General features: G+C 38.3%; 1 protein-coding gene across 5 annotated transcripts in view; it reads left to right on the top strand.

The window, feature by feature from the left end:
• Window positions 1-9,131: 9,131 nt before the first annotated feature.
• Window positions 9,132-17,316, top strand: part of LOC114632457 (killer cell lectin-like receptor 7) — a 28,204-nt gene continuing 20,019 nt past the window's right edge. For 3 of the 5 annotated variants that reach the window (XM_028780976.1, XM_028780972.1, XM_028780974.1), the window contains exons 1-5: window positions 9,132-9,281; window positions 10,914-11,078; window positions 12,416-12,505; window positions 13,371-13,589; window positions 15,509-15,651. In XM_028780976.1, coding sequence (XP_028636809.1) covers window positions 10,967-11,078; window positions 12,416-12,505; window positions 13,371-13,589; window positions 15,509-15,651 — 564 coding nt within the window. In that variant the 5' untranslated portion in view covers window positions 9,132-9,281; window positions 10,914-10,966. Of the gene's footprint in view, window positions 9,282-10,868; window positions 11,079-12,415; window positions 12,506-13,370; window positions 13,590-15,508; window positions 15,652-17,316 lie in introns of all 5 variants that reach the window. The other 2 variants (XM_028780973.1, XM_028780975.1) reach the window with 2 other exon arrangements.

Here is a 17,316-nt window from a genome sequence, read left to right on the forward strand (position 1 = left end):
TCTGGTTCTTTTCATTTAGCTTCGGCCCTCCACAGCCCTTCCCAAAGAAAGGTCTGTGACCATCAGTCACGAGGAACAGTGCCTCAGGCTCTCCTAGTGTAGATGAGGTATCTCCAAGCTCTCAGACCAAGCCAATAGGCGTTATCTGCTGCCAGACCCTAACCCGCCCTGAAACTGTATATAAAGGCTCTATTCTGAAGGAGTAAAGTTGCGTTTGAGAATCATCCTGGTGTACGAGAGTCTCTGTCGAAAGAGCTGTAACACTAGAGCTGTAACACTTGGGGAGAGATCTGCTGTCCTGGAACCTTCCTGGGGCACCAAGCTTCCTATCAGCCCAGCCCGGGCCAGCTTAGCGCTGAGAGACAGGTGCAGCACCTGGGAGTGATGGAGCAGTGACAGCAGAGCCTCGGGCAGAGTCAGCATTGAGGGCAGAAGATCTCTCCTCCTTGCTCGTACTCTGTACCCTTTGGCCCAGACCTTTCACATCAGGCCTGGATGGAGACCGATGGACAGTGGAGACGCAGGCAGAGGCAGCGGCAGACAGTAGTAGACCCTCCCTGCTCTCACTCTGTCTTCAGCCTGGAGATCATCGTGGGACACCCTCCGGAACCAGGGACCCACAAAGAAGCAAACTGTGGTAGCCATTCTGATATCTAATAAAGTAGACTCTGAGCCAAGATTAATCAAAAGAGGCAGGGAATGGCACTTCATACTCATCAAAGGGAAATTCTACCAAGTTGATATCTCAATTCTGAACGACCATAGCCAAACACAAAGGCACCCAAAGTTGTAAAAGAAACATTGCTAAATTTTAAATCCCGCATTAAACCCCACATATCAATAGCGGGAGACTTCAACACCTGACACTCATGAATTAACAGTTTATCCAGACAAATACTAGGCAGAGAAATAATGACAGTAACAGACATTATGAATGAGATGGACCTAACAGACATCTATGGAATATTTCACCCAAACACAAAACAAAATATCTTCTTTTCAGCACCTCATGGATCCTTCTCCTAAACTGACCATATAGTCAGTCACAAAGCAAGCCTCAACAGATACAAGAAAACTGAAATAATGCTTTCTATCTCATCAGACCATCATGAATTAAAGCAGAACTTCAACAGTGGAAACACCAGAAAGCCTACACACTGGTGGAAATTGAAGAATTCTCTTCTCAATGATCTCTGAGTCTTAATAGAAAAGAAGAAAGAAATTAAAGACTTCTTAAAATTCAATGAAAATGAAGATATACCCAAATATATGGGACATAAGAAAATCAGTGCTAGAAGAAAGTTCTTAACACTAAGTGTCTCCATAAAGAAATTAGAAAGTTCTCTTACCAACAAGTTAAAAGTACACCTGAAAACTCTAGTAAAAAAGAAACAAGTGCACCAAAGAGGTGTAGAAGGCAAGAAATAATCAAAATCAGCATGAAATCAATCAGTTACAAGCAAATAATATAATACAAAGAATCACTGAAAGCAAAGTTGGTTCTTTGAGAAAATCAAGAGAATAAACAAACCTTTAGCCAACCTAACAAAAAGACAGAGAGACAGAATCCAAATAAATTTAATCAGAAATCAAAAGTGAAACATAATAAAAGTCACTGAAGAAATTCCCTGGTGTTTGCTGGTCTGGGTGAGTCTGGAGTCTGCCTCTTTTGTTCTTGGGTTGCTTCAGGTCTCTTAGTTGGCCTGTAGCCCTGGTTATAGCTGACCTCCTGTGGGTCCTTCCAACTGGGGAGTCTTCAGAGGGACAGAGAGACTGCTGATCTGTTGCCCTGGCTGCAGTTGATCTCCTGGGAGGCCTTCAGACTTTTGGGTCTTCAGAGGAGCAGTCAAGCTGTTGTCCTATATGAAACTGTTCTCCAGGGGGACCTATGGACTGTGGTTTCTGTTTCCCTGTGTGTATCTGAACTCCACAGAGGCTTTCAGTCTGTTGGGTCAGTTGCTCTGAGTGCCACCTAGCCCCTGTGAGGTCTTCAGACTGTGGCGTTGGTTGCCCAATTTCCCTGGTACAGAGGAACTCCTGGGAAGCCTTCAAGCTGTGGTGTCTTCAGGGGAGCACTGAGGTAGGACACAGCAGGGCAACTGTTTGCTACTTATAAATATTAGAATAAATTCATATAATGTACATATTTATGTCTACTCTCTATTTCAAGGTATTGTAGTATATAAAATGTAAGGTTTATGAATTTCTGAATTTCTGACATAGTAGAAAACTTCATTGATTTTCTTTATTAATAATCTCTTATTCTTGAAAATCTCATACATATACAAAATGAAATATGATTGTATACATCACCTCCTTGCCCCCTCAAGCTTCCCCGCATGTGCCCTAGCATGTTCTCCTTTAAACCATGTTTTCTTTTCTTTTTTTAAATTTATTTTAATTCTATTTTTAGAGTCCAGACCTTATCCCCCTCCTGATCTACCCTCTGTCTCTTCCACATCCCATACCTCCACTCTCCCTTCTCCAAAGGGATATCCTCAACCCCTTCATCTCACAAGATCTCCCCACTCCCTGAGGCCTCAAGTCTCTTGAGGGTTAGGTACATCTTCTCTGAATGAGTCCAGATCCAGCAGTCCTCTGCTGTATATGTGTTGGGAGCCTTATATCAGCTGATGTATGCTTTGTGGTTGGTAGCTCAGTGTCTGAGAGATCCCAGAGGTTCAGCTTAGTTGAGAGATCTGAGATTCAGCTTAGTTGAGACTGCTGGTCTTCCTATAGGGTAGCCCTCCTCTTCAGCTTCTTCCAACTTTTCCCTAATTCGACCACAGTGGTCACTAGCTTCTATCCATTGGTTGGGTGTAAATATCTGTATCTGACTCTTTCTGCTGCTTCTTGGGCCTTTCAGAGGGTAGTCATGTTAGGCTCCTATGTGTAAGCAAACCATCGTATCAATAATAGTCTTATGTCTTGGAGCCTCCCCTTGAGCTGGAACCTAATTTAGGTCTGTTGCTGGACCTCCTTCCCCTCTGATCCTTCTCCATTTTTCTCCCTACAATTCCAGATCTGTGGTACATTCTAGAGGGTCCCACTACCTCCTAACTCCCAAGGTTGCCTGTCAGAAGGGCTCAGGATTGTCATAGATGAGAGAGAGAGAGAGTTAGAGTTGAATTTTTTTCTACAGAATAAGCTTTATTTAATTCTAAAGGGACATCTATTAACAGATGACAATTATGTCCTGATTATGAGAAAACCTATACATTCTCCTCCTCGTGCTTGTCTCCAGGAGACAGAATATGAGTACTTAGTCCAAGATATCATATAGGAGAGAACCTGTAGAAGAATGACCTTGACCAGGGGCACATGGGAGATCTTCTCCCCATACATTAGGCTAGAGAGAAGACTGAAAGAGGGAGTCAGGTAGACTTGTTCATATTATTTGGATGAAATTGGAAATGGTAGTACTAGGAGAAGGTGAGTGGAGGAAAACTCTTATACAGACAAAGGGAGTGGGGAGGGCAGATTTGTGATGGGGGATTGGTGGAGTAGTAACCAGGAAGTGGGATATCATGGGATGGTGTATTGGTGGAAGGGGTAACTGGGAATTGGGGTATTATTTGAGATATAAATTAATGAAAGAAGTAATAAAAGAAAAAGAAAAGAAAGAACAAGAAAATTAAACTGTTTTTCTTCTACTTAATCGGTAAGACTGTGCTGTTTTCTTTATTTCATTTTGTAATCTTTGTTTTCTTTTTTGATATTAGTGATAAATTATTACAGAAAAGGGAATGTCTGTGAGGGAGGAAATGCGTAATTGTGTTTGAGGTGTGTTATTTTTCAAATAAACATAAATCATGCTATTTTTTTTAAATTAGTGATCTTCTTAGGTATATGGTTGTAGGGCACCTACTGGAGCAAGTAAAACTACCAGTGGCCACATTCTCAAAACCCATGAATCACTTTTTTGTAGCACCTGTCACCTAGCAATAGTGATTCATTAAGGGCAGAGAGCCCTCCTCATCTATGCAGGAATCTATCTGTCTTGATCTTGTGTAGTTGTACATAGGTAACCACAGCTTCTGTGAGTTCGTGAGTGGGATAGCTATGTCATGTCCACAGGTCAGCATTTCACATAGTATTTCTGCAACAGCTGGCTCTTACATTCTTTCTACTTCCTCTTCCATGCTATTCTCGGTGGTTGCATTTAAGAAAACATTTATGACAATGGCCCCATCAGGCTGAGCACATATTCTGTTTCAGCTGGGACTATGACCTGTCCTGCTGCTCAGTATTGATTACTGCCCATTACAAGATGAAGCTTCTTGACCAAGACTGAATGTATCCCAGTAAGGTAATTTGAATATGCTTGGCCCATAGAATGCCTTATTAAGAGGTATGCCCTGGTTGGAGCAAGTGTGTCACTGTGGGAGTGGGCTTTGTGATCCTTTCCCTAGCCATGTGGAAGCCAAAGTTCTCCTCTCTACTTTGGATCAAAATGTAGAAATTTCAGCTCTTCCTCCAGCCCCACATCTGTCTGGATGATGGCATGCACCTGTGTTAGTAATGGACTAAACTCCTGAACCTATAAGCCAGTCCCAATTAAATGTTTTCCTTTATAAGAGTTACATTGGTCATGGTGTTTCTTCCTGGAAATAAAACACTAAGACAGAAGATAGTATCAGGAGTGGGGTATTGTTGTAAAAGGCCTAACCATGCTTTTATTTGAAAGAATGTAGATTTAGGGCCTGTGGATTTGGGAAGCAGTGGAATGTTTAAATGGGTCTTAATGGGCTGTTCTAGTAGGAATACGAACAACTTTGTTGCTGAGTGTGATTTGTAATATGGAGACTTGGCCCAAGAGGTTTCAGTAGAGAAGAATTTTAGGAAGTGGCTTAGAGACTGTTTTGTGATATTGTGGTTAAGAATGTGGCTGCTTTTTGCATTTGTCTATACAGTCTATCTGAAGCTAAGTTAAACAAATTTATATAAATTGCTTTGATGAAGAAGTCTCAAAAAAATCCCAGCAGAGACTTTGTTCTCTGGTTTAGTCTCATGAAGAGCTTTCTGATCAAGCACAGAGAGCTCAAAAAGAGAAAAAAGAAGAAAAACAAAGTGTAAGGTAATAATAAAGGGGTACCAGGAAGTGAAATGGAGCTGAATCTTTTGTTCAAGGAGATAAAGAGATTACAGGAGTGGTGATCTTAGGGCCAGATCCTACCCAGTTAAGCTTGTTGTCTTTGCCATTGAATGAGGAATAGTTTTTCTTTTAATTTGGAATGAAGTACAATCCTAAAATGGAAGGCAATCCTGTGATCTAGTTCTTGATGTTGGAAGATACATACTTTTGACCCAGATTTTGAGGAACAGTCGCTATGACAAGCTTAGACCCAGGCATGGTAGTACAAAACACTATTAATCCCAGGAGACAAGGGCAAGCAGATATAGGTATTCAAGGCTAGCCAGGGACAAAGCATGTTCTTGGTGTAAAAAAGCTTAAGTTCAGGCGTGGTCATACACACCTTTAATTTCAGCATTCAAGAAACGATGCCATGCAGATCTCTGCATTCATGGCCAATCTACAGAACAAGTTTCAGGACAGTCAAGTTTAGGCAGCATGGGAGTTGGAAAACAGAGAAGTAACAATAGAATAAGGAAGTGAGACATGTTCAGCCCCAGAAAGTAGTAGAACTGAATAGCTTCAGCCATAGTATCTGGCTTTAGCGTAAAGAATAAAGGGAACTACTGGGAAAATTGATGCTTGTAACCTGGACCTAAGAAATTACCAGTGACTAAGAAGAGACCAGAGTCACTGAGGTGAAACCTGGAAAGTGTTTTCTGAGAGCACAAAGATGTTGTGTTTGAGAGGGCCATGATTGTACTTCTTGCTACAGCTGAACTTGGTAATGTGTAAGAATCATTCTGTTAATACTGGCTTTGAAGATATGAAGGGTTCATGGAGGGCAGCTGAGGATTGGCACTGTGAAAGTCCAGGAAAGGGCATTGGTAAAGATGCAACCTCAAATTCAGTTAATGGCCCAGAACTGAGGAAGTAATAAAAAAAATGAGGTTTTGCACCATGAAGAGAACCTATGAGAGGCTATTGGTGAAGCCTAGTGTTTAAAGCCCTGGCCACAAAAGCCTGATGACATCCCAAATTTGGCCCATGGAAGTCTTGGTTGAAAAAAAAAACTAACTCCCCAAAATTGTCCTCTGACCACCATGTACAACACATGGCACATATGCAATCCAACACTCTCTTTCTTTCAAACACAAACAGAGAGGGGGGTGAGGAGGAGGGGGAAGGGGAGGAGGAGGGGGAAAGGGAGAGGACTAGGCATCAGGCTTGTCAGTGTGTCTTCAGTTCCTTTTCTATTCTTGAGCCATCTGCCATTTCCCAGTACTCAGTTAACCACTGTCACTTGATCTGAAGAACAATTTAAATTGTTTTCATAAAACACAAACTAGCAAGTAGGGAAATCTACAGTCAAATGATAGTAAAGTTAATGAGAGACGTGAACATATTCTGAAATGGGTGAGCTAATGAGAACAGACTATGGAAATCAAAAAATCTTTGGTATGAACCCTTTATTCTATTATTACTATCACTGTTTTTTAACTATCATTGTCATTTATTTATTCTTGTTATTATCATTATTGTGTTTTATGAGGTCAAATCTTTGCACATTTTAAGCATGGCCCTACCTCAAACTAAATTCCAGTGAAGGATCTAAAGTGTTCTGCATATGCAGCCTGACTAGAATGTGCAGCCTCACTTCCAATATCCACAATGAGAGCTTTGAATGTAGGCCTATTCATACGAAACCCAGCTTTCACCTTAAAATGAATAAAAGACAGTATATTATGGAAACATTGTGAGTGCCCATATCTCTGTGTTCTAATGTGGAATCAGTTTTATGAAGTTTTGTAATTTTAAAGAACCTAGAAAATCATAAATTAAGGTAATTTCACTGTACATCAGTAGGCACATCACAGAGGTGGTTACAGCAAGATTGGGGAAATCTTTTTATATAGATCATCAGAGGACATTCTTAGCCTTCAGGTTGATAGAACTTAGTGCTCTGCTATGTTCATAGATTTCATGAAGTTTTTATCTATTAGTTACTGGATGTTAGTTCTGAGACAGGTTACATAGAAGGCGAGAGCTAGCCTTTGGTACACAGGTTACTTAGATGGCTAGTGCTAGCCTTTGGTAAGATGATTATTCCCAGATCCACACCATTACAACATCCCCACTTCTCTACTGTTTAAATCAGTCTTTGCTGAAACAGCTTCTTTCAGGAATCCTTGTCAGAATCCATGGGCAAGATTTATAAAAGAAAAATCACTCCAGCTCATCTCTAAAATGCAATTGTGAATATTGTCATGCCAACTATAGACTGTAAGTTAACCAGTTGTCATGAAATAATCTATATCAGAGTTCCTTAGATGTACAGCTCTTTGAATTCCATGACTTCATGCATAAAATGTCTTTTTTAGTATGTTCTAAAGTATATCCCATTTATTTTTAAAACTAACTAACAACGATATACTACAAAACAACTGGAATGTTCAGCAGTGGAGGATTATCTATTTAATTTATGCTGTACATAAGTGATTAATAAATATATATGGCTTTAAATATCTTGAGATCTAGATGTATAAAATGAAGAAATGGTTGTTATTTATTAGAAAAATTGCTATCAGAAAAATGGAGTATATTGGTGTAGTGGTTTACAACTATAATTCTAAGACAGAAAACAGTGAGGCCAGAGGACTGTAAGTATATTGTCAGCCTATGCCACACAGTAAGATATAACAACTATCTCAACAACAAAAACAACAACCACAAACAAATCAAAATGAAAAGCCAGTACAAAACAAAACTGAGGCCTGAGTCCTTACCTCAGTAGAAGAGATTATCTGAGCATGCTCATTGTCTTAGATTTAATATCCCAGCACCATGAAAACACCAGCAGTAAACTACTCCATTTAGAACTGCACCAAGAGCTAACAGGATTGACATTAGCTGAAATACCTTACAAAGGGGAGAGAGAACATTTAAACACCATATCCAGTGGTTACGTATGGCCCCTGGTTGAGGGATGGGGCCACCCACTCATCTCAAAATTTTTAACACAGAATTGTGCCTGTCTAAAGGAAATACAGGGACAAAGAGTGGAACAGATACTGAAGGAAAGGCCATCAAGAGACTGCCTCACACAAGGATTATTCCCATATGCAGATACCAAACCCAGACATTATTGCTGATGCTAAGACATGCTTGCTGACAGGAACCTGATATAGCTGTCTTCTGAGAAGCTCTGCCAGAGCCTGACCAATTCAGATTCAGATACAGCGAACCATCTGACTGAGCACTGGGACCCCAACGGAGGAGTTAGGGAAAGGACTGAAGGAGCTGAAGGGGTTTGCAACTCCATAGGAAGAACAACAATATTAACCAACCAGATTACCCAGAGCTCCCAGCCACCAACCGAAGAGTACACATGGAGGGACATCTGTTTCCAGCTGCATATGTAGCAGAGACTTACCTTATCTGGCATCAATGTGAGGGGAGGCCCTTGGTCCTATGAAGGCTTGAAACTTCAGTGTAGGAAAATGCTAAGGTAGTGAGGTACAAGTGGGTCTTTGGGTGGGTGGGAGAGCTCCTTCATAGAAACAGGGGAGAGACGCAGGAGGTGGGATGGGTGTTTGGAGATGGGAAACTGGGAAGGGGGATAACATTTGAAATGTAAATAAATAAAATAACCAATAAAAAATAGTTAAAAATAAACTAGAAGAGTGTAAAGGAAGACTTTACCAGTGGAAATGTCAGTGCTTTAGAGATATTCCTAATATAAACTTTAAGCTGCTATTAGCAAAATTCAAAATCAAGGAATAACTTTAAAAAATAGTAACATAAGACAAAATTTCCAACAGCCTATTTTAAAATGAAGAGCAAAGCAGCTTTGGTCCCTCTTTATCTTAGTGATTTTGCTAAGGACACTGGTTTTTCTCTCTCTGTAGGAGTGCTCTTCTTCTCAGTCTTCAAATTTCAATTATGAACATTTGTTGTGCAGCATCTGGCACAGTATGTTGCTTCTCTCCTTCCCTCTCAGAGTCTGATCTCATTAAGCAATTTCCTCTTTTTAGTTTAGTCATGAGGAGGGGCAGAGAATCATGAGTTTAAGTATCATTCTGAGTAAACTTAGTTCTGTCTTTCCTCTTGGAGCCTCTTACGGGATACAGCCCAGGAAAGGCTGCTTGTTCCCTGCAACTGGGGGATCAATTACCTTCACCAGAATCACTTCAGGGCAGAGACACAGGTAACAATACCTACGTTTATTGTTTTTCTACCATATGATCAAATATCCTCTAGAGAATTTCAGATGGTGTGACATGAGAGTGGGATTGATGGGGAAGCCCTGTTGGTTCTGTTAAATCAGGTTAACTCCAGTAGCATGTAAAAATTGTCATTATGGAATGGTTATTTTCTTTCAGAGTATGTAGTGACTTGTATGCTAGGAAATTAAAATAGAGGGAACTATGGGGTTCATTTCTTTTTAACTGTGTCAAATGTCTATATATTATCAATCTTAAGGATGTCATAATAGGAGCCAGGCAGATTGGATCAGTGTGAAACTGTAATTTCTCTAACACCAACATGAAGTTGGAGTGAGAGAACTCACATTGTAAAATTGTCTGCTGGACACATGCATCTTGGCTTGGCCAGTGCCACACCAAGAGCAATAGTAAAAAATAATAATTTTGAAAAGAAATTCTGTATTGGAGAGATTATTTTTTTGATCAAAAAATAAGGCAAAAGGTAAATTATGGCAGAAAGCTTCATGAAATAAAAAACAAAAACTATAGAAGAATGCTGCAACATGTCTAGTTTGTTGTTCATCTTATCTGCTGGCTCCCCTTTAAGATATTAATGTAAGAGTAGGTCAGTTATAAATATTATTATCTAATACCTTGATATCCATTATCAGATTGGATCCTTCATGGGCATTAGCTCATATACTCTGCATAGTGACAAAATTTATTTTTATATATTCTCCTCTTGCAACATCATGCATATTATAGGTGACACGATTATGTACATGGAATGATTTGAGATTAAAATGTCCTATCTTATCCTCTATTCCTCACTCTGATGCTTTCACACCACACCCAGCAATGTTCCCTTTCTAATTTCCTGGTTATTGCAGTTACTAAAGGTTACAAAGCATTTCTGAAGATTTTGAGTCAGGAGTCTCAGAAAAGAGAGAAAATTCAGTATTGCATTTCTGGATCTGGATTATGCCACTCAGTAGGATCTTTTGTAGTTGAATCCACTGTCCAGGTCCAAGCATGGAACAGAATGTGTAGACTATGGCTGGGTGGAGAAGTTGTACATCTCAGCCGATTGGGGTTTCAACCCAAGAGATATTTGTGTCTTAGATCACCTGCAGTATTCATTTTCATATATTCTTTTGAAGATAGTATCTGGGAAACTCTGAGATTGATGTACAAATAAAAAGATTAAAAGAACACTTAATATTCATGTGTTTATCAAAATGTGTAATTAATTTTAAAGAAATAGTTTTATTTATTCCTAAAGTCTTGACTCTTTTATATTTGAATAGATTGTTTACAAGTTTTTTCAACAATTTTTAGTGGTTCCAATTTTACCTGAATATTTTATACAAACAGATTGTGTCAATATCATGATGACTTATTAGTAAATTTTTAATTCTTTTCATAGTTCCTAAAACATAATTTCTGTGACCATTAGAAATATAAAGAACTGAAATAGAAATTGCCACAGGGTTCTCCCATGTAGTGGAAGTCAGGGTCATTCCATATCAGAGTGTTTGGATCTTTAAGTGAGTTAGACCCCACTCTTTCCCAATATTGTGTCTCATCAGATACAGGTACCTTCCTAAAGGTGGACATTTTAACATTTTCTTTAGAAATCACTCAAGGACACATTTTAACAGAGGAAAATACTTTACATACTCCCAAGATGAGTGAGCAGGAGGTCACTTATTCAACTGTCAGATTTCATAAGTCTTCAGAGTTGCAGAACCAAGTGAGGCCTGAGGATATTCAAGAGCCCAGAGAAGCTGGCCACAGAGGTAAGTGTTTGAAGTGTCTTAAATCACGTTTTTTTTTCACATTTTAAACTTTAGAAGTTAGCTTCTATGGAAAATTCTAATATTTCATTTTATTTGATCTGGGTTATGCACAAGGGTGGTAGGGAAGAAAAGAGTATTCATTGGAGTATTCATGTACATTATTAAAAACTAAGTTAAAAAACAAAGCAATCAAGTTTTAAATTAAAAAAAAAGAAAAAAAATATAACCTTACTTCTACTTTTTAGTGGTTAGCTAGTTACAAATGAACCCAGATGGGCAGAGTAGAAGTATGACAGTCTATATGAAAAATTCTTGAGAATAAAGAAGTGAGAAACCATGAGGAGGTTTTTTGTTGTTGTTGTTATTTAGTCAAGTCAAGAAGAATTCTGAAACCTTTAAAACTGACAAACTAGAGTCTGGAAAAAACAGTAGATGTTCTAGAGAAACAAAATCTTAAGGAAATCTAATGTAACACGGCAACAAAAATTGTCCATCAGAAGAGGAAGTCTCCTCCTGGAAATAAAGTTGCAGGTGAAGGAAGAGGAGATGACAGGTTAGTGGGGCTGTGAATGAGTAAACTCCAGTGTGAGTTCCTGTAAATGGCGAAGAATAATTTTTATTAATGAAAAAGCTGAAATATCACTTTTTAGTATCATTTTTACACTGTACACACTGCTACAACTGTGCTTCAGGCTGAGATCTTTTTCTTCCTTGATGTAGCAGTAATCAAAAACATGAGTTTCAGATTCCAAATGCCTTTGATACAACAAAATGTTCAGTATTATATAGAGCAAAATCAAACTTAAAGGGCAAAATAGATAATTGACTTGTAGGTCCTTTCAAGGATGGGTATATATACAGATCAGGTCCAGAGCAGCTGTGGTCCCCTACCAGTTCTCAAGAACATCCCTCCCTCTTTCTTCCTCTCCATCCTCAGTTATCTTTCTTGATGGACTGAAAGCTTCATTTCTCTATCTTGTACTTGGATTGTATCTAGGCCTCCAATGCCTTCTGTAGAATGTACTTTTATTCCTGTAGAACTAGGTAAGGGCATATTTTGTCATTCAGTTCCTTCTTGGTTGCATGAAGAGGATTCACAATAAAGGCTCAAGGCTGAAATAAGTTCAAAATGTTGTCAAACTTCACACAAATAGGATTTATACAGTGGGTGCATTTTAAGTAGAAATTTACAATTTTGATAGCACATTTTCCATAAGTTTGTACTTTTGGCTTGTCCAAAATTTCCCCTTGTTTTCATGCTACAAAAAAGTGTAATTGGTATTGAGATGTGCTCATTTTAAAGTGATGATTTTCTTGATTTGTTTTGTTGATTCAAGAATGTTCTGTCCCCTGGCACCTCATTGTGATAGCTTTTGGAATCCTCTGTTCCCTTCTGCTGGTAACTGTTGCAGTGTTGGTGACAAACAGTGAGTAATTGAGATACATCTTGCTTGACTTTTTGCCCAAAGCACATCTTTAGACATGAACTTTGGAGTTACACATTCCATCCATTTTCCTGCCTATAATCAACTGATAATCCAGAATCTCTGGACATTAATATTTTTTCTTGACATACTGCAGTGTCTGTTCTCTTTCATACCTAATGTGTTAACTCTGGGGCTGTTTGGAGTTGCCCTATTCTGTCACATTTTTGGTTATGTTCCCCGTGAGGACTTGATGATAGTCTGCTGTCTGATCTCAGGTGATTGTTAATCTTACATAAACATTTTGTAGGAAACAGCTATGCAAAAAATCAATGTCTAGCTTTTCCTATTGCTACTATGTACATTGAAGTTATGCTTAAATAAAAATAATTCATCTGTGCAGAGAAATTACAGGTTAAAGTATATTGGATTCCTCCACATTTACAGAAGAAATAACTTCTAGGGTGTGCTAAAACATAGGTATGTATGTGGATATATTGCACTGTATATGCTCCAATAAGAATTGTGATATTTCTTAACATTTTTAGTTCATATTTTCATTGTCTGTTAATTATTCACTGAATGTTTTACTTAGGTTATTATTTGTAAATTTATCCTTCAAAAATTAAGTGATTGGAAGTTATTTCCACCATAATTTCATTCAGTTGTATTATTTATTTAACAGTCAACTTACCTTAGAGAAAAATTGATCTATCTGTTTCTATAGTGAGTTAATTGAATGTTGAAAGTATCAAGAAAATAATCATATCATATGTGTTGGCTGTTGAGATGAAGCTTTTTCTCTAGTCTTAAATTTTAATATCTACCACTTATAAGTATTTTGATATTATATCTGTGAATAATTTAGTTTTTCAGTGTCGTAAAGAAAAACATGAACCACAGGAAACTTTAAACTGCCACCATAACTGCAGCACCATGCAACGTGACATCGACTTACAGAAAGAAATGCTGAGGAGTAAGACTATAGAGTGTAGTCCTGGAAATGAGCTTCTGGAATCCCTCAGTAGAGAACAGAACAGATGGTACAGCGAAACCAAGACTGTTTTAAATTCCTCACATCACACAGGTATGTAGCAGTGAAGGATCATGAATACAGAATTGCATTATAATCTATTGTTTCTTCTCTGGAAGCTAAGAAGTCCAACCAGCAGCTTACAATGCTGGTGATCTTTAGGTTAATCATTTATGGCTTCCTTATTTCATATTAGGGTCTGGAAACCCAGAAATCCATGTTTGGATTAGGAGAGTCATATAGTTTCCATAAGTCAGTGTCTGTTTGGCACTCCTATTGCTCCCTGGGGAGGGAATTACAAATCAGTATTCCTTAGAATTTTGATTGTATTAGTCTACTGGAAAATCTGAGTCTCCAACTTTATTGCTGACAGAACATGAAATTTTTTTAGCAAGAGTGTATTTATCAACTATTTATGCTAAAATGGACTCAGAGCACTTATTTGGATGCAGTTATAAAAATAGTTTTGTCTGTCTGTCTCTATGTGCGTGCATGCATGCCTGTGTGTATGTGTGTATGTGTGCCTGTATTCCATCTGACTTGCATTGAGTGGGCTGTTATGTTACAAACATCACAAAGGAAACTTCTCTGTAGCAGATATGAGAACTTTACCATGGTGTGCACATGTTGCAGCTCTGTCAGAAGCTAGAAAGATGAAAAGATCAAGTACTACCAGAACCTTTCTTACCCTTCATCCTGATTGGTCATCTTTAACTGACACGGTTTATCAATCATCATTAAATATTTTTTTTCAGAATTTAGAGTTTACAAAAACCTATTGTGTATAATCTCATCACACTGTGATACTAAGATGTGAAGATTCTCATTACGTTATGACTGACATATTTAAAATTGCTACATTATAAAATTTGTGAGAGAAAGAAAGTTCCGAAAATACCTTTGAAGTATTCCAGACCCATGGAAAATATATTATCTTATTACTTTAAAATAAGTTCATTATCTGAAAAGGGTAGCATAATGATGTAACACCTGTCATTAAGGGGTTGAAGGAGGAGGATTATAATTTTTAGGACAATTCGACACCCCAGCAAATTCCAGGCCTGCATGAGCTACAGAATGATGCCTCTTCATAGAAAATGAACGGTGGGCATAAAATTTGTTAATAGAGAATGGCCATTCCCAGCCACTCACTAAACAAAATATTCATATTGAGGTGATCTTGGTAAACAAACTGCACAGATTTTAATATATTTAACTTAAAACATTTGTGAATGTGGTCATGCTATTGAAGGCATCAACATAATCAGGAGAACAGATAATAAACAACAAAACATCTTTTGTATGTCTCTTATTTCTCTTAAGGTACAAGCATTTAACATAAACTATGACACAATGCTAAGTCCACAGTAGTGTGTGGACCAGTGTGGGTACAACACATTAGTGCAGATCTACAATTCTGCCATCAGTTTTGCTGCCTCTGAGTAGCAAGTGCTCATTGCCTCTTCTCCAGCCCATGGTATCTTAAAAGATTCTGCTTCATAGACTTAGGCTGTTTTAGTAACCTGATTTTCATGATATTATAAAGTTGTTCCTATACCTGGTGTGTTTCACTTTGCATACCATCCTCAATTTCATCCAAGTTCATCATATATGTCAGCATCTCTCTTTTGTATTTTAGTGTGAGACATGATGTCATTCTCTAGCCCAGGGTGAATTGGAACTCACTGTATAACGAAGGCTGTATAACGAAGTATTCTTTTGTGTGTTTGTGCTATATTTTCTCTACTGACTCATCAGTGATTGACACATAAAATGGTTTTTTGTATCTCTATTGCTACAAACAATGTTGCATAGATTATAAGCATGCAAGGGTCTCTGGGAATTATAGAATCTCAATTTCTGACACCAGTGAGATTTTATTTTATTTTTTTACACAGGCTTAATACATACATTGTTCTGGTAACAGAATACCAGAAAATAATAACTTTAACCATTTACTTTCTCTGTTGTAGGCAGTGAAGTTGAAATACACTGGTTCTGCTATGGTATAAAATGTTATTATTTCATCAAGGACAGAAAGACATGGCATGGATGTCAACAGACCTGCCAGAATTATCGCTTATCCCTTCTGAAGATAGATGATGAGGATGAATGGGTATTGTAGACACTTACTTGCTCTTTTATTCACTTAGACTCTGTCTCTAACCCTGAATAATGAGATACTCAATTCAAGTTTTTTTTTTTCATCTGTTCATGGTTTTTCTATAATGTGAAAAAAACTGTGGGACACAGGTCTGTTAAGAGGAGACTTGTTCCTACAGAGACACTTGTATCTTTCAGGTACCTTCCTTTCTTAGGAATCTATAAGACAGTCTCTCAGAAAGTATGTCATTCCCTGATGAAGTTTAACCCTTTGATGCAGCATATCCTGTTACTATCTCCATAGAGTGCCAAATAAATCCTCGCTATCTAGAGTTTGCTCTTTGGAACTCAGTAGTAAGGCTGCCTCAGATGAGTAATCAGGTGACAACAGAGAAAGTAGCTGAGCTCTGAGCCTGTCTCCAAAATGTGATGATAGGACAAATGTGGAATTCAATGGTTTGACCAGTTAGCCCCACAGTGATTTTCACTGAAACTGTCCATATCTTTACTAGATAGTATTTTTATGTTTTGAAAACACATGTCTATCTTTTAAAATCTCTATTTAAAAGAAAACAAAGTTTTCATGAATCTGACATTTCTTGTTAAATTATTACTAATGAATCTCTTCAACTATGAAGAGTATACATTTTCAAAGGAGTGATTTCAGTATCACTTTGATACCTTGGTATTTATAACATGGAACAATATCTATACAACAATTTAATACAGAAACATAAAAGGAATTTAATGTAAAATAATACTTTAATTTTCCACTTAACAGTAACAATAACCAATTTTTAAATTTTATTATTGTTATTACTCGTAGAACTACTAGTAGTAGTAGTAGTAGCAGCAGCAGTATTCTACTTATTCCTTTCTCACTGACCCCTCCTGGTCACTCCCTCCCATAATTCATACCCCATCCCTCTTTCTTCTCTGATAAGGTGGTGGCTCCCATGGTATTCTCTTATCATGGCCGATCAAGTCTCCATCAGGCTAACTACATCCTTTCCCACTGAGGCCAGACAAGGCAGCCCAGTTAGAAGAACATAGCCCATGTACAGGCTACAACTTTTGGGATAGTGCCGGCTTCAGTTCTAGATCCACACAAAGACCACACTGCACATGTGCATGAAAGTCTAGGTCCAGCCTCATGAATGTTCTTTGTTTGGTGGTTCACATTCTGAGAGCCACACAGCTCCAGGATAGTTAATTCTGTTGCCCTTCCTGTGGAGTTCCTATCCACAACAGAGCCCACTGTCTTTCCACATATTCTTTTATAAGAGCCCCCAAGCTCCATCCAGTGTTTGGCCGTGGGTGTCAGTGTATGTATTAGTCAGCTGCTGGAAGAAGCCTCACAGAAGACAGCCATGATAGATGCTTGTCTGCAAGCATTACAGAGTATCAATAATAAGGTCAGGGATTGATGCTTTTCCATAGGATGGGTCTCAAGTTTAGGTGGTAATTGGTTGGCTGTTTCCTCAGTTTTTGCTCCATCGCCAATCCTTGCACTTCTTGTACACAGGATAAGATTTTAGTTAAAAGTATTGTGGGTGTGTTGGTGTCCCTATCACTCCCCATGGGTTCTTTATTGGCAGTAGGAAGCAGCTTCCCAAGGCTATATTGTGTCAGAGCTAAGGATACTCCTATTGATTCTTGTGTTTGTCCCTTATCACTG

Source organism: Grammomys surdaster, unplaced genomic scaffold (genome assembly GCF_004785775.1).
Source record: "Grammomys surdaster isolate TR1022 unplaced genomic scaffold, NIH_TR_1.0 373, whole genome shotgun sequence".
In the NCBI taxonomy this organism is placed as follows: Eukaryota; Metazoa; Chordata; class Mammalia; order Rodentia; family Muridae; genus Grammomys; species Grammomys surdaster.